General features: G+C 40.8%; 1 protein-coding gene across 1 annotated transcript in view; it reads left to right on the top strand.

The window, feature by feature from the left end:
* Positions 1-25,475, top strand: part of LOC124621816 (probable E3 ubiquitin-protein ligase HERC1) — a 766,600-nt gene that overhangs the window by 547,368 nt on the left and 193,757 nt on the right. Inside the window, exons 50-53 of the mRNA XM_047147255.1 lie at positions 1,065-1,237; positions 1,467-1,669; positions 11,475-11,684; positions 15,386-15,510. Of these exons, the coding sequence (XP_047003211.1) occupies positions 1,065-1,237; positions 1,467-1,669; positions 11,475-11,684; positions 15,386-15,510 (711 nt within the window). The remainder of the gene's footprint in view (positions 1-1,064; positions 1,238-1,466; positions 1,670-11,474; positions 11,685-15,385; positions 15,511-25,475) is intronic.

Here is a 25,475-nt window from a genome sequence, read left to right on the forward strand (position 1 = left end):
TGGATGGCACTATCCTATGCCAACCTATTCATGGTCTATTTAGAGAAATCCTCCCCCCCCCCCCCAAAAAAAAAAAAAAAAAAAAAAAAAAAAAAAAAAAAAAAAAAAAAAAAACTGAATCCTAAACCCCTCACCTGGTTCAGATTCATTGATGACATCTTTGCTATCTGGCCTGAAGGTGAGGACACCCTATCCACATTCCTCCAGAACCTCAACTACTTTTCCCCACATTTGCTCCACCTGGTTCTACTCAACCCAACAAGCCACCTTCCTATATGTTGACCTCCACCTCAAAGATGGCTACATCTTAACCTCCATCCATATAAAACCTACTAATCACCAGAAATGACATCTGGTGATCTGACGTAAGCACCAATCGCGATGACTATCCTGTTGCAAACCTACCTAGCATACATGTTTTCAAACGGCTGTAGCACGAAAATGGTACATTTTCGGACAAGTGTTCCTATTCAAAATATTACTTACTCACTCCCCTATAAAAGTCCTAGAAGTTTGTAACGGAAATTTCCGACCACCCTGTATGTAATAATGCTATGGGATGTCACAAAATTTCAAATAATTGTGTATATAGACCTACACATTTTTTTGCTGAAGCTCCTTTCTTTCAGTAATTTTTGTTGCTTTCAGCAACATGATCTATCTTGGTTATAGGCTTTAGTTTTAAAATGAATGACAAAATCTGTGAAACTACTCTCCTGCTTTTGTCCTTCATTAAAATTGCATAGCTTTTGTCAGATGAATCTTCGTAACAACTAATGGCTGTCACAGAACTAGTTATCTTTCCTTCCGTTTACCATGGTGCTAGTTCTCATAGATAATTTCTTAATAATTCCATCACACAGAACTAATAATTGCGATTTTTCTGGTGAAACTATCATTTGTGAATATTTAGAATTTGGCAGGATTTTGAATTTTCAGGCAGTATGCTCTTAATCAGTTCTACGTTCCCTGATTTTATCTTGTATTTTCTGTAGAGTGCCATTATCACTGATTGAAGACAGACTGTTGTCAAAAACTTACATTGCAATTTCTTCTCATTACAGGTTAAGTGCCTTGCAGCTCGGTGCACCGTATTGCCTAAGTTAGAACTAGAATCTATAAACTTTGCAGACCTCACGAATGTGATGCCTCCCTGTCAAATTGATGAGTTAGATGGTCATGACAACCGCGTTAATAATGCTGTATTCCATTCTGGGAGACAGTTGCTAGCAACGAGGTACGTTATCTGATAAATACACATTAAAATTCATTTTGAAAACATCTTGTACCCGTGTATCATACATTCTATTCTAATGTACCTTCAGTGCTGCTCAACTTGTGTTGCTGCGCTGTCATATTTGATTGGATCTGAAATCTTATAGTGATTAGTATCTAAAGAAAATCTTTGCTTGGTAAATTTAACTTGTAGAAAGTACTTGTCAATCCATAAGTCTCATTTATTGTAGTGGATACGATGGAACTGTCAGAATATGGTGTCTCACTGAAATGGCACAGCTGTTTCTGGAACATACACTGATGTTTCAAGTGTCTGGAACTGTGTTTGGTAGAGAGCTGCACGATGAATTAATTAGCCAGTTGTGTTGGTCTTCATCTGGCTTGTTTGTCGCAGCTGCATTGGAAAACACAGTGAACATTTGGTACTTACCAGGTAAGCAATACAATCTTTATTGTTGTTGTTGTTGTTTACATTTACTCCAGACTCAAAATATGTTGTATAGGTAAATAAAACTTCAGATCTCTTAATTAATTCTTACAATGGTTAGTTGTAATTGAAGTGCAACTACTCATAGAGGTCCAGTGTGTGCTATAATTATTATATGGCAGCGAAACTTGATATGTTAATGTGTTAATGCAGAACCAATTTATGCTGGAAAAAAATTTGCTCCAATTTTGGACACCATTTTGAAATCTGGTGGTGTACAGCGTCCTGTCAATGTCTCTGGCACTCATATACAACAAACTGTAGAACTAATTTTCTTTTCCACTGTAAGTCGGTTCCATATTAAGGCATTACAATATCTACCAAGTTTCGCTACCATACGATAATTACAGCCCCCACTGGACGTCTGAGAGTAGATGCATTTTAATTATAACCACCAGTATATTTCACATGGTTCTGTAAAATAGACTTACGATTTTCTGAAGGAAAACAATTTCTCACATGCCTGAAACAAAATTTGGCTGCAGTAGGCGAATATACTCTTGTTTAGAAAAAGTGCTGTTGGCAGCTATAGTGGATGCTGCTCCATTTGAGTTAATCAATTGTTAAGGGGTTAAATGAAAATTATGTGTAAAATTAAAATACATGTCTTTAATATATTTAAGAAGTGTATCATGTTTTTCCAATGTGTAAAGATTATAAAAAAAGTGCAGTACCAAAGAGAAATAAATAACGACATCTTAATAGCATTATACATTTTCTAATAAATACAAGTTATGACAGAAAAACAAAAACTCTGTGAGAGTCAAAATTATATACAGGGTGTATACGCTGTAGTGCTTCGAGAATTTCCGCGTAAATTCTAGAACCAATTGTCCTTCTACCATCTCGAATACACGATATTTTAGATATAAGTGGGAGAGTGGAAGCGTATTTACTGCGCCACCTGTTTCTGTGCGCAGGTTGGAAGTTTGTTATGAGAAGACTGTAAGAGTGGTGGTTCACTGACAAAGACAAGTGTTTGCTGCTTGTGCCACAGACACTGTGTGAAAGAACACGGAGTAATTATATGCTATTCTTTGCTGTGTTAGTGAATGTGATTATTGTAAAAAGAAAAACTAACAGTTGATTATAGTCTTTTAACTTACTTCATGTCTTAGCCCTGTACGAAGTGAGACGTATGTGATGTCCATAAATCATTTGCTTGCTAGATCAATGTTATTATAAATATGTTTAACAAACAACCTCCAAACCTCTCCCATGCCCCCTCATGGCTGACAAACCCTGTCTTGCCGACCTACTATACTTACCCCACCCTCCAAAACTACCTCCCACCACCACACAGAACCCAGAACCTAAAGAGACCCGCAAAACAGTTATGAACCTTTCTTCCAGAAGTCTTAGTCCCACAGAAATATCAGTCCTTTCCAAAGGCCTCACCTTTTGTCCCACTCCCAAATTCAACCATGCAGGACTAGTTAAAGACCTTCTCTCCTTCTCCCGGTCCCTACAGTGGAAACACTTTTTCGCCACCAACCCAACCAATCAGACTCAACCAAAGACCAATACTGAACCTTGCCTAACTCAGTTCACTCCTCCATCCAACCGTGATCCACCCCCACTGCCTCCAAACCACCCCCTGTTAACTTTCCAGAATTTCTTAACCTCGAACCTTGCCTCAACATCATTCCCCCAATCCCTCAACATGCAAACTAACCTTACATCCTCAGAAAGAACCGCAGTCCACCATCTAAAAACAGATCCCAAACTTATAATCCTACCTGGTGACAAAGGCTCCACCACCATTGTTTTGAACCGCAAGGATTACGTGGCAAAAGGACTCCGTCAGCTGTCAGATACTTCCACCTACAAACCATGCCTCAGTGATCCCATTCCAGTAATCCAGCAGGATCTTCAGTCACTACTCAAATCCTTAGTCCCATCTCAGAACCTCTCCCCAGAGTCCATCTCTCTACTTACCCCTACCACTCTCTGCACTCCTACCTTCTACATGCTTCCTAAAGTCCATAAACCCAACCACCCAGGATGCCCCATTGTGGCCGGTTACTGTGCACCCACTGAGAGAATCTGTGCTCTCGTAGAACAACACCTTCAACCTATTACCCAGAACCTATCCTCCTATAGAAAAGATACCAACCATTTCCTCCACCAACTCTCCACAGTTCCTGTCCCTTAATCACATGGTGCCCTGCTCATCACTGTTGATGCCACCTCCCTGTACACTAACAATCTTAATGCCCATGGCCTTACTGCTATCAAACACTACCTTTCCAGATGCCCTGTGGATTCCAAAGCAACAACTTACTTTTAGTCTCCATGATCAACTATATCCTCACCCACAATTACTTTTCCTTTGAAGGCATTACCTACAAACAAATCCATGGTACAACTATGGGCACCCACGTGGCACCATCCTATGCTAACCTATTCATGGGCCATCTAGAGGAATCCTTCCTAAAAATTCAGAATCCTAAACCCCTCGCCTGGTTCAGATTCATTGATGACTTCTTTGCTATTTGGATTGAAGGCGAGGACACCTTATTCACATTCCTCCAGAATCACAACAACTTCTCCCCCATTTGCTTCACCTGGTCCTACTCAACCTAATAAGCTACCTTCCTAGATATTGACCTTCACCTCAGAGATGGCTACATCAGTACCTCCGTCCATATCAAACCTGCTAACCACCAGCAATACCTCCACTTCCACAGCTGCCACCCATTCCGTACCAAGAAGTCCCTTCCTTACAGCCTATCCACCCGTGGTCGTTGCATCTGTAGTGATGAGCAGTCCCTCTGAAAATATACGCAGGGTCTCACTGAAGCCTTCATTGACCGTAATTATCCTCTCATCCTTGTACAAAAACAAATCTCCCATGCCTTAACTTCCCATTCTCCCACCACCTCCAAAAGTCCCACAGTCCGGCCACAAAGGAGCATTCCCCTCGTAACTCTGTACCATCCGGGACTGGAGCAACTGAATTGCATTCTCCACCAGGGTTTCGATTACCTCTCGTCGTCCCTGAAATGAGAAATGCCCTGAAATGAGAAATGTCCAGCCCACTGTCCTTCCCACCCCTCCTACTGTGGTATTCCGCTGTCCACCGAACCTACACAATATACTCGTCCATTCTTACACAACCCCTGCTAACAATCCCTTTCCTCATCGCTCATACCCCTAATAGACCTAGATGCAAGACCTGTCCCATACATCCTCCTACCACCACCACCTACTCCAGTCTGGTCATTAACATCACCTATCCCATCAAAGGCAGGGCTACCTGTGAAACCAGTCATGTGATTTACAAGCTAAGCTGCAACCTCTGTGCTGCATTCTATGTAGGCATGACAACCAACAAGCTGTCTGTGCGCATGAACGGCCACCGACAAACTGTAGCCAAAAACAAGTGGACCACTCTGTTGCTGAACACGCTGCCAATCGTGATATCGTTCATCTCAATGACTGCTTCACAGCCTGTGCCATATGGATCCTTCCCACCAACACCAGCTTTTCTGAATTGTGTGGGTGGGAACTTTCCCTGCAATACATCCTACGTTCCCATAACCCTCCTGGCCTGAACCTTCGTTAGTCACTGTCCGCACCTATCCAGCCTGCTCCCTGTTCCCATTCCAGCACCACACAGCCGTCATTTCACCGCCACACCCAGTCTTTTAATTTCTTTTTATTTCTCTCCTTTCCGCTACTTACCACCTCCCCCCTCCACACCTTCTCTCCTGCCCTCCGTCTAAACTGCAACACTTCACTGTCCCCACTCCCCCCATACTATTCCTCCCCCCCCCCCCCCTCTTCCCCGCCACAGCCTCCTCCATATCGCCACTCCCATCATGCACTGTTGCTGCTGTTTGTAGTGTGGTTTCAGCTCTCTGAGACTGCAGATGTGTGTGCAAGTTGCATTTACGCACGTGTGTGTGTGTGTGTGTGTGTGTGTGTGTGTGTGTGTGTACTGCTGACAAGGGCCTAATGGCCAAAAGCTTTAATTGTGTGAATCTTTTTGTTGTGCCTATCATGACTCAGCATCTCCACTGTACGGTGAGTAGCAACTTTCCTTCTCTGGTATTGTTACATTCCATCCTGGATTTTCCATTGTTTGATTTAACAGAGTCTAATGTTTGATGACTAAGTTGACTTGCAGAAGTTGTTGTCTGTGAAAGATGAAAATATGTTATGATTGAACTGAAAGTATTCTACGAGTACCCAATTATTTCAAGAATAGAGAAAAATTCTAATTAATTCCTGTAACCAGCAAAAATCTTCAGAGAAGAAGCTTTTGGGATATCAACTTAGCTGAATATCCAGAGAAGGGCATCGGCTAGTCACGTTGCGTAAGTCATCTGATAAGAGTGAGGTGAGAATTGCGAGTGCAGTCCAGTTTCACACTGCTTCTTGTGTCTTCAAAACGTTAGAATGCCCCAGGACGACTGGAAGATTCAGGAAAAACCCGGGAACTTTTTCATCCTGAAGAAAACTGGGAAAGATCCGGGAGTTTCTTAGTATTCTGGGAATTTTAATTTGTCTCACTTTTGAGTTAAATTTTTGTAATTTTGACTGGTAAGAACTGATACTCTAACAAATAATTTTACTTTAGCCCGCTACTGTAGAATAACACTGCGGCAATAAAACATAAACAAGAGAGAAACACCAATGTAAAACTTACAACAAAATACAGTGCGCACATAAGTGTTCGCCGACAGCAAAATGCATCAAAGGCTTCAGGACGAAGACTATACAATACTTCATAATACTTCCAATGAGTGTGTGTCGCAGGAGTTTACATTTCTGACAGGGTGTGGGAAAATGTTCCAAATGGTGGTTACTTTCAAAGTAAATTTCCTTTTATGCGAGACGAATTATGTTACGTACGAAAATGTGCGAGGAATTTCTTAGATCATAGGATGGTTGACTCTCATTCGAAACTTAACACTTTGAGGACCAGGTATTTAGAAGAATTTCGGCACCAGAAGACAAGAAATCTATGTTATCATTTAAAACTTTTCTGGCACATTTGTGTCTGATATATCTTAAAGGGTAGCACTCGATTGAAAAAAAATGTCAAAGAAACAAACAGTGTTATATGTGAAAGCTTAACTTTTCTTGTAGCTATACTTCTTGTATATTAATTTAAACCATAAACTTTTTCTATTTGTGTGTCCATTCTACTTCTGGATTTCAGTGCTTTGGAAACAAAGTGCTGTGTTTGGTGCAATTCGTATTTATACTTCCATAATAGGAAAATATACAGTGCACATGTTGCTGCACATAAAGGTCTTACCATAACATGTTATTTTTTGATTGGTCTCATTTCCTGAAGTGGTGGGAAGTGGTGTATAAAACCTTTACCACTTAAGGAGTTGATAAGTTTCACAGTTCTGTGACATATTTTAACCAGGAAAATGTGTATTTTCACTGGGAAAGAGTGTATTCTTATCTGGGAAAATCCAGGAATTTCTTTTTCCTTATCCACGTATGCACCCTGATATAAAATATCAGAGATGAAAGACAAGGATAATATGAGCTATAGACTTGGAGAGCATAGATATTAGATGGCGTAAATTTAGACAGTTTGAGACTGAGAGCAAATAAAAAGACAAACATGTCACAAAGAGAAAACTTCCATTTCTTAATCACAGAATAGTTACAAAATGAACCTCATAAATGACAGCCACAAGTGGAGTAAGTGCACTTAAGTTAAAATTCATTTTACTTACAAGAATCTTTCTTTCTGTAAACTTTATTTTTCTTTTTCCAAGCAGCTTAACTATTTAATTAAAAAGCTGTGGTGTGCGTTACGTAAGACCTTCGGTACAGACACCATCAGATTATTTGACTTGTCGATCTAACGAAGTAGGCGAGTGTCAGCAATATGTCTTGTGGTCTTATCGTGGCGTGTTTATCTTCTGCCGTTAGGTCAGATGATAGAAATGCCACTTGCACGCTTAGAGTAGCAGATTGATGGTGACCAACTTTAAACAGAACTTGATTAATTTTCACACACATTTATTAAAATAATAACAAGCATAAAAATAACTTAACTTGGTTCAGGATGCTATTTACAATTGACAATCTGAAGTTCCTTTGGTCTTGGTACGTTAATCTTATTCTCACATATCTCTGATACTTGACAAAGTGTCTATTCATTTATCTTCATGGCTATGTACAGGAATATGATAATCTTATTAGGCGCAGACTGAAACTTGATTATAGACTAATCCAGACTGACGCGGACTAATGCAGACTAACACAGACTAATGCAGACTAACTTTGCAGACTGGTACAGACAAATGCAGACTGACTGATCGGAGGTCTGTACACTCGTCATAATACCTCGCGCGTTCAGGTATCACTGCGTGAGTGTGATCCGCGAGGAGAAAAGGTTCTACATTAGCAGCAATCTCATTGGCTGCGTTACATATTAATACGCGGATCAGCGGAAGCAGAATTTGGTCCGTCTCTAAGACAGTGCCATCTCGTAGTGCGGAGACGGAAGAGCGCTGCGCCTACGCTGTTGTGCTTAGCGGGGCGCGCTCTAGTGGGAAAGTTGTGTACACGCTGACTACGCGGAACTATGTACACAACAAAAACAATATTAATACGAGGGTCAATCACAAAATAAGTTCCATTTGGTTATATAAAAGAAATGTGCACAGATACAGAAAAAATATTTATTGTACAAAATCCACAACTCTTAAACTACTTTTCTACATAGCTTCCAAAATTTTGTAGGCACTTGTCATAGTATGGCACAAGATTTTGTATGCCTTCTTCATAGAAGGCTGCCTCCTGTGTATTCAACCATGTGGTAACATGTTCTTTCAGCTCGTCATCATCGTTGAAATGTTGACCACCAAGGACAGATTTTAGGTGTAAGAAGAGATGAAAGTCGCTAGGAGCGAGGTCCGAGCTGTATGGAGGATGATCAAATGCGTCCCAGTGAAATTCCCATAAGAGTTGTCTGGTCACATTTGCCGTGTGAGGTTGGGCATTATTGTGGAAGAAAACAAAACCTTTTGACAGTAATTCTTGGCACTTGTTCTGTATTGCATGGCACAATTTCTTAATGGCCAAGCAGTAACCATGTGCATTGATTGTTTGGCCTTGTGGTAAGAAATCAATCAGCAAAATGCCTTTTCTGTCCCAAAAAATGCTTCACATGATTTTTCGAGGTGTCAAGATTTGCTTAGGCTTAACCTTCGTTGTGGATGAAGTGTGCCTCTATTCCATTCATTGCCAGTTTGTTTCAGGGGTGTCATACGATACCCAAGTTTCATCTTCCGTGACTATCTGAGAAAGAAAACCATCACCTTCGTCATTGTAGCGTGTCAAAAACTGAAGTTCACTGCCCATCCGTTGTTTTTTATTGGTACCCAATGTGGGCAAAATTTTCAAAATTTCAGTTTTACAGTAACAATTTCATGAATTAGTGATCAGGTGATTTGTGGAACTCCCATAGCAAGGACACTAAGTGTAAACTTAAGGTTGTGCTTAATCTTTTCTTCAGTTGTGTGAACCAGTTCATCAGTAACCACAGACGGGTGTCCACTTTGTTCTTTATTGTGCACTTGATCACGTACTTCATTGAACAGTCTGTTGCATCTTCTTACCATTGAATCACTCATAGCATTTTGTCCATAAACCTCGCAGATTTGCTGATGAATTTCCTTTGGTTTAACTTTCTTTGCATTCAGAAAACGAATCGCAGATCTGATTTCACACACGGCTGCATTTTGAATTATGGCTGACATTATAAAGAGCACTATAAAGCACAAGTCGGCAGCAGCAATCTGAAAATGGTGTACAGGTCTCGTCCTTGAGTCAGAGTAACTGCTGCGCTTGCTCGGAACTGCGATCGTAGTGCTGTCGTTGATAGAAATAGAAACAGAACTTACTTTGTGGACGACGCTTGTATAAATTGAAAAAAGTGGCTTGAAGATATACACTTTTTTATTTAGTTCAGGTACTTTTTGCACAGATAATTTCATTATATATGACAAAGGGGAGGGACTAATCAGTTTAAACATTGTTTAGTGTGACTAATTTTCAGTTACAATTACATTAGCTGAGTACCCACATTGCCTGTGTATGTGTTCATTCCAGTCTTCTGTTAGTCAATCTCCTCGTCCCTCCTCACCCGTGTCCACCTGCCTCTATCCCTCCTGTACATCTGCCCCTATCCTCTCTGTCCATCTCTTCCTCACCTCTCTCTTTGTTCATCCTATCTCTGTCTGTGTTCTACTCCCACCTTCTCTCTGTCCATTTCCTCCTCACCCCTCTCAATGTCCATCTCCTCCTGCTCCTCCTCCTCCCCTCTCTGTCCATCTCCTCGTCTTTCCTTTCACTGTCCATCTCTTTCTCTCTTCATCTCCTCCTCTTTCCTTTCGCTGTCCATCACATTCTCTCTTCATCGCCTCCTCTTCCCATTTCACGCCCATTTCTTCCATCCCCTCTCTCTGTCCAGTTTCTCCTCCTCCCTGTCTCTGTCCATTCTCCCCCCCCCCCCCCCCCAGGCTTGATCCATCTCCTCCTCTTTCTTATATCCATCTGTTCCTTACCTTTCTGTCCATCTGCTCCTTTGTCCCTTTCTCTACCTCTCCCCCCTCTGTCTCCTCCTCACTCCCTGTATCTCCTCCTCCCCCCTCTCTCACTAAATGAAACTCTTCTCACAGCATAGGTATCTGCAAAACTACAAGTTGCCCAAATCTGACCTTTTGGTACTTTTAATGAGATTCTACTAATTATGGTGGTTCACTGTGGGTTCCACATACCAAGTTTTAGTCCTTGTTAAGTAAAGCTATTGTCTGTCATTGAAACTGATAATATTTTTAGTGACCCTCTTGTGTTTAATGCATCAAGAACAAAAGAGGATACAAATAATAGCTTTCATATGATAGACTAAATGATGAAGTCACCCAAGATCTGTGATTGGGGGGAGGGATAAGTGATGGGTGAAGGAAGAGGAGGTGAGGAGGGGAGGAGGACCGGACAAGAGGGAAATCATTAGTGAATTTACAGCATCCGAGAAAATTTTAGAATCTAATAAGTTTGAATTGAGTACTTACATTGATTGCTGCGTTTCCCTTAAATTTTGCATGGGAAGATATTCCATTGACTTCTCTTTATGAATATAGCTGTTCATAATGTAGAATATAGACAGTGGTTTGAATCTTCTGTTATTCATCAGATGATGCTTTGCACTTGGACTAAAAAATGAATGATATTTCCTGTTAATGTCCTTATGTGGTGGTCATTTTCCAGTTCAACTTGTTCTCCATGGTTTATAGATTTCCTTAAGTTCGTTTTTTTGTATTTTTTGTGCGATTCTTTCCTTTTCCCTATCTTCCCTATCTTGTGACCTCTCCCAGTCCAGAGCATATTTACCCTGTGGTGCAGTTGTCCACTGTGGTGGACAGCTGTTAATATCGGTACCTCGGCATTTTTAATCAGTTCTGAGGCTGCTAATGCATGCAGTCCATTCCAGTGGGTACTCCGTATTAGTGCTGCACTCTGCATGTGTTTGCAGCCTCAGGGTTGACTAAAAACACCAAAGAAGTGACATTAACAGCTCTCCACTGCAGTGTGGTGGACTGCACCATACATTAATGTTATCTTGCTGTGTTTTTGAAATGGCTTTGCAGTTTCTCCTCATAGAGGAGCTGTGTTCAGCTTAGTCCTTCTTTGTCTGTTCAGTGGTAGATAATTAGCACTACTGTGAATAATTTGCCGTCATTGTTTTAAAATTCATTTCCGTTATTTTCAGAGGGTGCACACATTTCTTACAGTGCAGAAAACTGTCAGATTGATACCCAAGAGGCATGGGTTACTGCATTGGCGTGGCCACAGGTGGCTTGTACCGAAAGGAACTCTGAGCATCTGCTAGTTGGGACCATTACTGGCTCAGTAGCTCTTCTCACTGTCTCAAAGGGATGTGTACAACATGATGACCTTATCATTGGAACTCAGCCATACAGTAAGTATATAGTAAACTACAGGGTGTACATAAAGTCCGGGAACACTTTCAATTATTTGTTCCACAAGAACTAAACATTGTACAGATGTCATACATACTGCATTTTGAAGAGCATTTGCTATGCGAACCATGAGTGACCAGGCAGATGTCAATACACTAATCAAATTCTTGCCATGCCCATCCTAGCATGGCATTATCGACTGGGGCAGTCACTTCCCATATTCTCTCCTGGAGCTCCGCTACATCACAAGGTAGGGGTGGTACATACGCCAGAAAAAAGTCACACGGAGTGTGATCTGGTGATCGGGGAGGCCATTTCATGAAACAGCTGTGTCCTTCTGCAGCACGGCCGATGTATTGATGTGGCAGCTCCATGTTCGGGTACATGGACTTCATGATGAAAATGGGGTGGAGCACTATCCTGCAGAAAAATGAACGGAGAGTCCGACTGCATTTGAGGCATCAGCCATTGCTGCAACATGTCCAAGTAGGAATGCCAGTGGCAGTGCTCTCGGCGAAGAAGTATGGCCCGTACAGTTTTCAACATGACAAGGCACAAACAACATTTACCTTTGGGAATTCACTTTTAAATTCAATGTATTCAGTGGATGCTTTGTACCCCAGATTCGACAATGATGCTTGTTCACTTTCCCACTTGTGTGAAAAGTGGCTTTGTCGCTAAAAATTAAGCAATCAACAGTACCATCCCCATCCTCATTCAGTTATTGCAACTGCGAACAAAACTCAAAGTGCTTGTCTTTGTCGTCATCATTGAGCTTCTGACTAGCTCCAATTTGAATGGTTTCACAGACGGCTTCTGTTGCAGGACTTTCCACACTGTCATTGGAGCCATTTCAAGTTCATGGGATGCATGACGCACTGATTTCTTTGGACTCCTTATGGATGTATCTCGTACGTGCTCCACATTCACTTCCCTTACACTGGGATGTCCGCTTCTCTTTGCCGGGCACAAGCAACCTGTCATAACGAATTTAATGTGCCAGTTGTAAATGGACTTCCTTGTTGGTGGCTTCTTACTGTACCTGGTTCTAAACGTCCATTGTACAGCTGCAGCTCACTTGTATTTGTCGAAGTCCAACACACAAAAAGCTCACTCTGCACCTGAACTTGCAATGTTTGCAACTAGCACTGACTATCAGCAAATTAGCAAACTAAGCTGTGGTGATGGTGTACATGGGGGGGGGGGGGGGGGCTTTCATGGTTCTCTTCAAAATGACATATGTATGATATCCGTACAATGTTTGGTTCTTGTGCGATAAATAATTGAAAGTGTTCCCAGACTTTATGTACACCATGTATTTATATTGTGATGTAACTCAGATGTACATATTTTCTTTGCTTTCTATATTACTGGTTTTCAGTGAATATGATAACTTTCAGTGTCTGCTGTGGTACCAACAGTGAAACAAATGATTTATAAAATTATACAATTAAACACACATTCTTCTTGTGGTGGAAGGTACCTGTCTGACTGTATTAATTTTTTAAAAGTATAATTAAGGGAATAGGTTTCTGCTGTGAGTAGAATTTTTGGTTCGTACTTGTTATTCTCAAGTCAACCATCGTCAGTGGGTTCATTTTATTTTCTGTCGAACGACAGGTAAAATTTTTGCATGGTAATATATGTAGTTTTGGCATTATGGTATGTATAATTTCAACTGAAAAGGAAAGAATCCTCTGATGGTGAAACTTCACTGAAAAGTGTGTAGCTACTGTGTTTACTCAAAGCAGGAATCATTTTAGTAATGACACATACATTCCATATTTACATATAATTACAAGTTGTGATATAAACATGAAAAACTTTGCAGCAATCCAGGATAATATTTGCTTTATTATAATTCCAACCTGATCACAATGTTTATTTGTAATCAGGTTATTAATTTCACTTCGTAATGACCATCATCAGACCCGAATAGAAACATGTAATATTAACAAATATCACGCCATTATATGTGATGTACAGCCCAAGTCACTGGCTGTTTTGGCTTCGTCAAACAAAGACAAAATGGCTAATGATATTGACTGCGCATCATGTATAATAGTATGATATGTATTCTTTTTTATTCCACCTACACCTTGAGAAAACATAAGTGCTCCATCAAATGAAAACTGGGCACCGAGCGAGCTTCACTGTTATGTCCTGTATTTTTTTTTGGTCATGGCAACATGTGTTTATGGGATGATTGTTATTTGCCTAGTTTATCATTCATTTCCGGAATGAGATGTTCAGTCTGCAGCAGTGTGTGTGCTGTTATGAAACTTCCTGGAAGATTAAAACTGTGTGCCAGACCGAGACTCAAACTCAGGACCTTTGCCTTTCGCGGCCAAGTGCTCTACAGTCTTAGCTACCCAAGCATGGCTCATACCCCATCCTCGCATCCTCCAGGCTGTGGCTACGCCATGTCTTCACAGTATCCTTTCTTCCAGAAGTGCCAGTTCTTCAAGGTATGCAGGAGAGCTTCTGTGAAATTTGGAAGGTAGGAGACGAGATACTGGCAGAACTGAAGCTGTGAGGATGGGGCGTGAGTCATGCTTGGGTAGCTCAGATGGTAGAGCACTTGCCCGCAAAAGGCAAAGGTCCCGAGTTCAAGACTCGGTCTGGCACACAGTTTTAATCTGGCAGGAAGTTTCTTATCATTCGTTTCTTTAACGTTTTTGAAGTAAATTTATTGTAGTGATTATACTTGTGAATTCTTGTACTCACTCTCCTTTCTACACTGGTATAGTTTGTACCTGATTACAGACTCAGGTAATGAGTTTCCTGTTAAATGTGCAGCATGTCTCCGAGCATATGGAGACAGGGAATTTGGAGATGACGTCATAGGACTTGCTGGCAAGTTTAAAGCAAGAATAGAGAACTCCTTTCTGATCTCTGTCAGGTATTCCTCATCCTATCTAGATGCAGGCAATAGTAGCGTGTCCCCATCTATAACTTTTAGCAGCAGGTACAACACAGACATGAAACTTTGCTATACCAACAATGCTTTCTATGGTTGCACTGATCATGGTATTGCAAAACCTCTAAAAAAATCTATATTTGTGTTGCTGCTGCTATTCCTTTCCCTTCTACATCATCTTTAATCCTGTAATCTATGTATTTTTACCAGGCTTTTTCTCCTTATCCTACTCTGAACAGTTGATATTTTTCATAAAAATCTTTGCACAAGGCCTCTATGTTCTCATTAATTTGGCCAGGTCTGACTCATTTCACAGTACTTGTTACTTTGTATTTTACACCCATTTTTCCTATACTATCTGACCTACAGCCTTCCCACAACAGTAGCCTAAAAGCAGGACTCTTTTTCTTTCCATTTGATGTCGCTTCCAATGTAGCCTTTCATTCTTGTGAATCTGTTGCAGCTTCCTTTGCTGAGGATACTCCTTTTTTATTTTGGGATTGGATTGTTTTGAATCATCTTCAAGTGAATTAAATATATCAAGTCTAGATGCAAATTGTGTGTACATTAGAGCAACATTATAATGTTTAATATATACTTATCTTGCTGAAAGATGCAACTGTTGGGTCCTTGATGGTTTTGTTTTATGAACTTTAGTCTGTGGTCCAAAAACAGAAATCACCAAGGATGCAAATACGGGCCATAAAAGCCCAGATTGTATGATACCACCATTAGCTCACTTTCTGAAAACTGTGTAATATCATTATGTTCCTTTTTCAGCATCCGTGTCACACATTGAATGGTTTGACGAGGAGAAGGATTTTGCCATAGCATTTACAGATGGCCGAATAAAACTTGGAAGGAAGCATCTTGTACCTAATATGATATCTATCGAAGCTCATCAGGTATTTGTGTTCCTTTATGGTTAAAAATGAAATTTTTGATTCTTTCTTGTTATTGTCGAGTCAACCAAAATTTACCAATGTAATGATTTCTCAGTTTTATAACTCATTTATAATGAACAGAAAACACATAAAAGCTGTAGTGAACATCAGAGCATTCTTCATATTAAATGCATATGGAATAATATACTGATTTCCATAGATACTGCTATCCCCGACCTCATAATCTACACAGGTAACCACTAGATTTATTGGGAGAAGGGGTGGGGGAGCTCTGTTGGGATGTGCTAACAGGGTCAGTACATTTGATAAGCTGCACTTATCCCCTGGGTCATACTAAATGACAAACATTACTTTATTTACATTTCTTTTTACATGTAGTCATCAAATGTTGTCTTTTGCTAGTGCTGTACATATATACAGAGCTTAACACATAATATCATTTGTATAAATATAAGTTTTTTGATAAATCATAGACTACGTGATAGGGAATATGTTTCTATAATTGTATGTAAAAAAAACTCTGTTCTGCATATGCTATTTCATGCTTTGCAGCTACATTTATAATTATCTTCTTATAGCTTGTAGGTTCTCCTCTCAAGTACAATTTTGTTTCATATCTTAGAACTCTTTCAGTTTATACAAACATTTAAGTTTAAGAAATCATTTTAATTTTGTTTCGAATGAGTCTCTAGTTTGACCACGAAGTCTTTTCAACAAATTTGTTGTACAAAAATGTTCTCATTGCACTTGCTGCATTAAGTATCTATGAAAATCCATGCTTTTGAAAAAAACCATTAGTATCTTTGTCATAAAGCAACTGGTTATTGTAAAGAGCTTGCATTTTCAAAAGAATTTGTGAGACATAGTACAACAATTCTACAGAATCCAAAATATTGTCAATGTGGATGCCTAGGAATTTTGTATGTGAGGGTTTCATTAATATTCTGATTGTTAATATCCATTCCATGAGCTCAAAGTTTTTTTACTGCCTGAAACTGCATAATATTAGTTTTTGAAAAATTTAGAATTAGGGTTTTCACTGTGGACTATTTCTGTACTTGATTAGATACCATCTTGGCTGTAGCCTATATTGTGGAACTGGGCAGGTGTATGATAATTGCTCAAGAAGTATATCTACATGTATGTTAAACAAAATGAAAATGTGTGTTAACTGTTTAGGTGACCATCTTTGCTTTGAATGATAATGATCACTCTTTGTGTGAGAAGAAATGGAACCAATAAATTAAAATAATAACACATATTTGTCTCTTATATAGAATCAGTTGGGCAGTTCAAAGTAACACACACACAGACAGACAGACGGCACACCACACCATGTACCTTCTGCTACAGCACTAAAAAAGATCCAGTGATCAGATGCATCTGGACACAATTCAGGCAGCCAAATTAATATTTATAGAAGCAAGCCAGCTGCTGAGCCTGTTTCCAAATCCAAGCCAGCAGTCAGTTACTCAACAAGGACAAATATTTGCCAACACACATCATGTACACATAGTGTGCCTTCATTGACACTGCATCAGCTATTTCCTCCAAGTAAAATGAAAAGATGGAAAATGGTTAGCATAATGGAAAGGAAGAATTGAACACTTTCTTCTAGGTATCTGGTGTCATTTAATGTTTACAAACCTGATCTTTATGTCAAAGAACAAAAGAGTCTACAACTCAACCACTTAAATTTTAATCATTCGTGGTTCATTTCCCATCACAGTTGAAAGATAAAAGAAAACAAAATCAAAAAATACATTAGCTTTTAATATTTCCTGTTATAAGTTTTTCATTTTATTTGAAATTGAAAAACTGGCATTATTCTCTCTACGGCTCATCTGTTCTTCTTCTAACTCATACTCTGAAAAAAATTACTTCCAGAGATTAATCTAGTCCTTTGGACTGAAAGTTATTAACTGTTAACTGTGATATAGTTTTACCATATTGCAGGTTGTCTCAAATGTTTTTCACATAACGCAAATGCCAGAGTGTTGTTTTCTGCAGTATACAGAGTATATGATCTACTGGTTTGTCTAAGAATAAATCTCCTACAGCTCAACCATTATGCATAATTGTCTGTGGGTAATTTACAGTATTACTAAATATTAATTTTAAAAATTCTTATTTGAAGTATTTCAAACAGTGGAAAATCCAGGATGGAATGTAACAATATCAGAGAAGGAAAGTTGCTACTCACCATATAGCAGAGATACTGAGTCGCGATAGGCACAACAAAAAGATTCACACAATTATAGCTTTCAGTCATTAAGGCCTGTGTCAGCAGTAGACACACATACACTACCATCCCCCAGGTGGCATATTCCATCATCGGATCAAAATTGACATTGTCTTTCCACGTGTACCAACAGCCCCCGTCCCTAGTAGCATATTTTGTTGACTCCCACCTACACAGGCAGAAATGACCTTCAAAATAAAGCAGGAGAAACCAGAGTGCACATAGAAGGCTGTTAATGTTAATTTTTCCCATGTGCTATCCCACAGTGAAACATCTACGGGGCGGGGGTTGTTGGTATATGTGGAAAGGCGATGTTAATTTTGATCCAGTGATGGAATATGCCACCTGGGGGATGGTAGATGTACTGATAATGGTTTCAGCATCTTCTGCCAACAGGTAGCATAGTGATGTAGCTACCACAGCGCCATCTGTGTCTACTCTTTAATAGGAAATGTTCACAACCAGGTGGCTCAGTGTTGTGCAAAAGTGTGAAGCAAGCAGACAACCATGCCATGCAGTTGCACAAGTGCTTCCTACAACCAACTGAGTTAGTTTCAAAGGAGTCAAATTGTGGTCTTCTGAATGGCTGGATGGTCCTTTTGAGAATTCCCACATAAGTTTGATGTGCTGCCTCAGTTGGACAGTGATGCATGTATCAGTGGTCATGTGAACATTCTCACATCTGTAGTTGAGCTTCTGGACATCCACAGAACACAGATACTCATCAGGATCATCATATTGTAAGGGCAGTAGTGGCAGATCATTCTGTTACCACAGCACAGATAAGAGAGCTTGTGAGCCCAGACATGTCAACATGAACTGTTGCGAACCAGTTATTACCAATGGGACTACGAGCCCTCACATCTCCAGCCTGTCTTCCAGTCATAGCTTGATGTGCATGGCTTGATTGCTGCCATCAGAAGATCACTTGGAAGATGGAATAGCATGCCATGGTTTTCAGCAATGAAAGCAGATTCTGCCTGCGCTCAGGTGATGGTCATTTGAGCATACGCCATAGACCTGGTGAGTGGTGTCTCATAGAATGCATTTGTCCAAGATGAATCCATCCCACCCCTGGCCTTATGGTCTTGGGTGCAGTAAGCTACAATTCTCTTTCATGTTTGGTGTTTCTGAAGGGGAGGCTAACCAGTGCTCAGTACATGCACAATGCTGTTAGACCCATTCTTCTGTAATTCTTAGTGCAGGAAGGTGATCTGTTGTTCCAGTAGGATAATGCTCACCCACACGCTGCCCGTGAAACTCATTGTGCTCTTCAAGAGGTTCAGCAACTTCCCTGGCCAGCACAATCTCTGGACTTGTCTCCAATCGACCACATGTGGGATATGATGGGATGAGAAGTGACTTGTGAGACTTGTCAACCAATGACTTTTACAGGACTACATGACTTAACATATCCCAAGACAGTATTCGCCATCTGCACAATCAACTGGATGCCAGAGTCAGCACCTGCATTGCCGCCTGTGGAAGCTACACCACAAACTAATATGGATGTTTCAGCAGGAGTTGATACATAGTAGCACAGAACTGCTTATGCTCTTGATCTGCAAATTTTTTCATGCACTCCCAATTGCTCTTTCACACCAGTAAATCTTGAGTGAAATGGAAATGTGTAAAAGGGTGTACTAACTTTTATTCCAGCAGTGGGTTTTACATTTGAAGGAAAAAATGAGGTGACTGAAATTTTGTGGAAAGATCTTGGCATGATGAAAAACAACATTATTTTATAGATTGCCACTCCAGGTTGCATATCATCTCCATGGCACTCTCTCCCCATTCTGCAGTAATCCAAATGAATTGCCCGTCTCTGAACTTTTTTGATGTCAACCATCTGTTGTGTCTGATAAGCATGTCACATCATGCACTAGCACTCTAGTACAGGAGGGACAAACACAGTGTTTTTTGTAGAATTTATGAGTCTTCTAAGTGTACTTCAATTGTTAACCATGTTGGTGCAGGAATGGAATGCCCTACAAGAAGAACTCCTCACCAACCTTATTGGCAGCATAGGATTATGCTGCAGAGCATGCTTTGCCGTCCGAGGTGAGGACCAGGTTCTGTCTTTTTTAATGTCCAGGGGACCATCATAAATCATGGTGACTTCAGTGTAATAATTGTCTTTGAATAAATGTGTCATTTCCTTTCATCTCATTGTGTGTTTCTTTCTGTTATCTTCTGCACTATACTGCAATAGTTCTTTTATGTGTACGGTCCAAGTTTATCGAGCTATGTTACTTGGCAGCGACACATCATGAAAAAGTTACATTCGTCTTTAATTTTTGCACAGTGGTGTATTAAAAGTATCTTGCATTGAATTCCATGCTCAATTTCAAGCTTCTGTAAAACATTGCCAATTGTAGAGGTGTTGCATCCTTTTAAATATGGTATGCTTTTTTGATTCTTCTATTTTGTGTGCCTTGGGGGGATCCATTCCATCTTAATTAATTTAGTTGGTATGAATATCTCATTTTCTAAGCCACATCTTGTCTGTGCTTAAGTGGTTAGTTTGGAAGACGTGGAGACTGTCTCGCAGGAATCCCTCAAACAAATTTTTTATCTGCTTCTCTCTCTCTCTCTCTCTCTCTCTCTCTCTCTCTCTCTCTTTAATGATCACAGACCCTTGTATCCGTCATTGCTGTCTCTCATTGCAGAGGTTTGTTTGTTGCTGAGAGGTCTGGTGTTTTATCACAACTATTTATAATTCGTGGGGGCTCCTGAACTAATTGCGCAAAATATTGTTTGGAGGACATATCTAGTACAATTTGGATAGTGTTTTACGTCTTTATTAAACATATATTTTCTTTCAACATATTGAGGTTAGACAATATAGCTGTATGTATCAGGCACTTGCTCGAAATGAGACTCATATTTTCTTGAACCTTTCAGCACCTACATCATCTCGGTCAGTCAGTCAATAAAAGGAACCAGCTATTAATTTATTCCAGTTGTTGAGTAGAACTTCTACCCATACTAATTCTTAGCAACTATTTACTTTAGTTTCACTACAAGATAAACGACTTCTAATAGCAACAAGAATGCCTCCACCAACTGAATTTAATCTGTCATTTTCTGAGCGCCTGAGTGCCTGTAACAGTTTCTGCTGTAGTGCTTTAAATGAGCGCTAGGAGCTCTGGTTCTTGCCTAATACATCAATGATAATTTACAACTGTAGTACAGCTGTTTCCTAGGTCTACCCTCATCCTGTGTTTGTGTCTGAAGCCCTTTTATACACTTTCACAACCCTCTAACCTAAAAAACCAGCCGATACACTCCACGTAGCACCCAAAAACCGTGTAGTCATCTCCTATGTGTAATGGACATCTGCTGTATTAAGCACATTCCAACACCCCTTCACCCTATGGCACATTTCAAGAAAGCACAGCACCAATTTTCTAGGACGAAGCATTGACTTGCAATAATACCAGCTTGGTAGGGTCAAAATGCACCACTAAACATCTGTCACTAAGCAAAGCGTTTTTGAGTTTGTGAAGTGCCTCTTTACAGTCTTTAGTCACACAAAAGGCACATTTCCGCAACGCAAATGATGCAATGGAACTGCGATCTGAGCGGCATTCTGTAGGAACCGAATGTAGTACCTCATCTTGTCTAGTACTGACTGCAGCTCAGACAGATTGCGAGGAACAGGCAGGTCATGGATTGCAAGCAAATGAGATTGGAGGGGGTGCACACCCTGACTGTTTATCACATGACCTAAGTACTGTAGTTCAGTTTGAAAAAAGTCACTCTTTTCAAGACAACACCTGAGTGCTGCTTCTGGCAACACTTGAAAAAGGGCACGCAAATTGGCAATGGTATATGACCTGAGATGACAATATCATCAAGGTTGTTGTTGTTGTGGTCTTCAGTCCTGAGACTGGTTTGATGCAGCTCTCCATGCTACTCTATCCTGTGCAAGCTTCTTCATCTCCCAGTACCTGCTGCAACCTACATCCTTCTGAATCTGTTTAGTGTATTCATCTCTAGGTCTCCCTCTACATCAAGGTAGATTGAACAAAATGGCACGTTTGCAGTGAGCTGTTCCAAGTAACATTGAAAATGGTGGGTGTGGAAGCACTGCAGAAGGGTAAGCACAAATACTTGAACAGTCCGAAGTGCATATTTACAACAAACACTTTCTGTGATTTTTCATCCAATGGAATTTGCAAGTAGGCGTCACGCAAATCTATCTTAGAAAAGTAACGTCTTGCGCCAAGCCTGTTCTGGGGTTCCTCAGGGCGAGGGTAATGGGTAAGTGTCAACTACTGTCTGTGGGTTGACTGTAGACTTGAAGCCAACACAAACCAAATGCAACCAGAAGACTTGGGCAACAAAATGAGAGGACTTGGCCCATTGATTAGCTTGAATGGGAGCAATTATATCTTATTTTGCAATTGTTTCAATTCACTGGCTACTTTGTCTCTTAAAACAATTGGAACAGGGCAGGCCCAGAAAAACTTAGGCTGTGCATTGTCTTTCAGTGTAACAAGCAATACAAAGTTATTAGCATTTCCCATTCCTTCTGAAAATAGTTCATGAAATTCTCTAAGCAAGCTAGCGACGCTATCTTTTGGTGCAAAATCTGATATGGAAAGTACATTGTTTTGGATGCTAAGGCCAAACAAGTCAAATACATCTAAGCTTAAAATGTTCTCACTGACTCTTGATTTCAGCACAGTAAAATTCACTGCCCTAGAGTGAGATTTGTAAGTGGCAGGCAAACTACAGTGTCCAAATACTGGAATTTCCTGTACATTGAGAGCAGTGAAGTGCTTGCTAGATTTAGAAAGGCTTGGTGAGCCTAACTGTTCATATGTGGCCCAATTAAGCAAAGTTACTGAGGCACCTGTATCTAACTGAAAGTTCACACACCGGCCAGCCATTTGTAATGAGACAAATAGTTTGTTAGACATCGTTGCACAGCACTAGGGTGAGAAGGAGCCACAACCTTGATCTTACTTTTGTCAGAACCTGTTGTAGGTTTGGAAAACACAATGTTTGCTGTGTGTGCATGAGCCTGTTTCTTTCTGAGAGCAGGCAAAATGGGCATTTTTGTGCCGTTGCAAACAAATTGCTTGGATGTGGCCTTTTTTTCCACACATGTTACACATTGTGTTACATGATGGGCAATCCTGTCTTTTATGGAGAGCCAAACATCTAGGGCAAGACTTCACTAAGTTTGCAGGCCTGTTTACATGTCTATGTGGCTGTGTGTGCGACTGTGTACGCGCCCGTTGTTGTGGATGCTTGGGATGGTCGCGAGCAAGGGGTGAATCGACCCAACAAATCAGCCTGGTCAAACTTATTGGCCACTGTGGCACCCGAATCGTATTACTCTAAGATTTGCAATACTTGGGGAAGTGATGGATCAGAGTACTTTAGAATCTGTTCTCATATTCTACTATTGAGGACAATGAATGTTATTGCATCTCTAATCATTAACTCAGTGTAAAAGTTGCCACAACTACACATAAATTTACACTTCCCAGTCATGCCCATTAATTCTGTGTACCACTGACGGTATGTCGGTTCCGGCTTTTTCTGCAAGCACTGATATCTGGCTGCAGCTGCTTGAACTTGCTGGTCATAGTACTTGGTTAATGCAGCGATTACCTCATCGTAGCTGAGTTCGTCACAAGATGCAGTTGGGAATAGTTTTTTTATTAACCTGAATTTTGTATTAACCTGATCCCGCAATCAAAAGAAAGTATTTTAGTTTTACAGTACTTTTTACTCAATGAACTTCATAGTGTGCTTGGAACTGTGTCAGGTATTCGAGCCATTCCTCTCCCATGTCATTAAATTGCCAGAACATTAGTATGCTGGTTTGCAGCACTTGTCGGGCTTGTCGGTTTGTCTGTTGGGCGGCCGATGCTGCTTGTGCAGCCAGTAGTTGTCGTACCGTCATTAGTAAGGCAGTAATTTGTTGGTTCTGAAACTGAAAAGCTTGTGTTAGATCCATCACATTGGCCATCTGTGGCTGAGGCGCAGGGCCGGGGGTTGGAGGGGGTGGGGTAGCCATGGTTTAAACAAATATGTTATAGCAAAACGCAAGCAAAGCCTCTGAAAAGAGAAATTTGATTAGTTCTGTGGCCCGATCCTGGAATACGTGCAAGAACACAACCAGGAATTAACAATGAGAAATGAGTACCTGTGCAGGCTAAAACACAAGAGAAGCAAGCAAAACTGTCACTGAAACCCATCCTCATGGCCAGTTTTTTTGTGTCGTCTTGTTGTCACTGTAGAGCTGTAACATGGGAAGCAAGGAGAGGATGTTTTTTAGTGGCCGGTTATCTCTTTCTATAACACAAACTGCACCCGTATATTAACTCGGTTCTTTATTCGTAAGAATAAGGACGTTACTTAACTCAAACTTCCATGTGCTGTGGTACAAGCTCTACCTTAGTGGTCCACATTAGTCTCACTGCTGGTGACATACAAGTCCACTAGGTACACTATGCTGGTCGCTAGTTACTGACTATGTCTGAGTTAGGGGCTGATTTAACAACGACTACAACCCCACTGGGCTGCGACTGATGACTCGACTCATTGACTCACTCGATGACAGACTGGAACAGACTGGGCTCGGTGACAGACTGGGACTCCGGTCCCTGGTGGCAGTCTAAATGCCACTGGTGAAAAGGGCATTGACAGCGCATTCCTTGCGAGTCTGTCTTTGGGCTCTCTCCTGATAGGCTTGCTTGCTCTGGTGTCTATTATCGATTTTCTCACAACCTCTTTGCCGCCTGGAGTGCTGATGCCAGCTTGCAACAGCACAAGGTCCACAGTCAGTTCTGTCAATGACACTGCAAATGATTAGCTCTACCTTCATACTGCAAGCAAGACTGGCTGTCTAATTTGCTTCAGGTGGCTGCTGCAAACCAGAGAAAATTTCTGATCCAAAATGGCACATATCATTAGTTCCAGAATGAGCCATCACCTCAAGTTGACTGCACACAGTGCTCTTAATGGCATCTGGAAGGACTCGTTCTGCATCTGGGATAACCCTCCCCCTCCATTATGCGCACTGGACTTCTTCCCTTCCTTGGTAGCCACATGTGAAAGGAGCTCCATCACATGCCTAACATCAGAGCTCCCAGCTACCAATAATCTCACCCTGTGTGAAAGCCCAGGCCCTGCACGGTTTCCTCTGAAACAGGGCAAGTGCATGCATCTGGCTCAGGATATTTCTCAGCCACAGACAGTGTCTGAAACCTGGTTCTCAGATAAACTGGATAGTCCATTCAATCAGTCCCACAGAATGTCTTTAGCTGTCTGCCACACCTTGAAACGAGCCCCCACTCGGCCATGGATGAGGTGTCATCTTCAATGCAGGCAGTAACCTGGCTGACCACAGTAGTGGACTGATCAGGAAACTCGTGGGACGTGCTAGATGTCTCTTGGATCCCCACACATGGCACCCCATAGTAATTGCCATTGACAACAGTGTGAAACTGTATGATGGAAACCAGCACCACCTGGAGCTGTGAGTGAACTATCACCAACTAATCTCACAGTATTCACAGTCCTTACCTATACTAAAAATAGTGGAAATCTACGGTGCAAAAATGTATGAGAAATTTAATAATTATGCAACGAAAGCACTCCAAAAGTATTTCCTTGTCAAAGTTGTTTAAGGCAGAGGATTTCCTCATTTGTAGCCTGTATCATAGCTAGAATGATTCCAGATCCATATCTGCTCTGCTTT

Source organism: Schistocerca americana, chromosome 7, assembly GCF_021461395.2.
Source record: "Schistocerca americana isolate TAMUIC-IGC-003095 chromosome 7, iqSchAmer2.1, whole genome shotgun sequence".
Classification (NCBI taxonomy): Eukaryota; Metazoa; Arthropoda; class Insecta; order Orthoptera; family Acrididae; genus Schistocerca; species Schistocerca americana.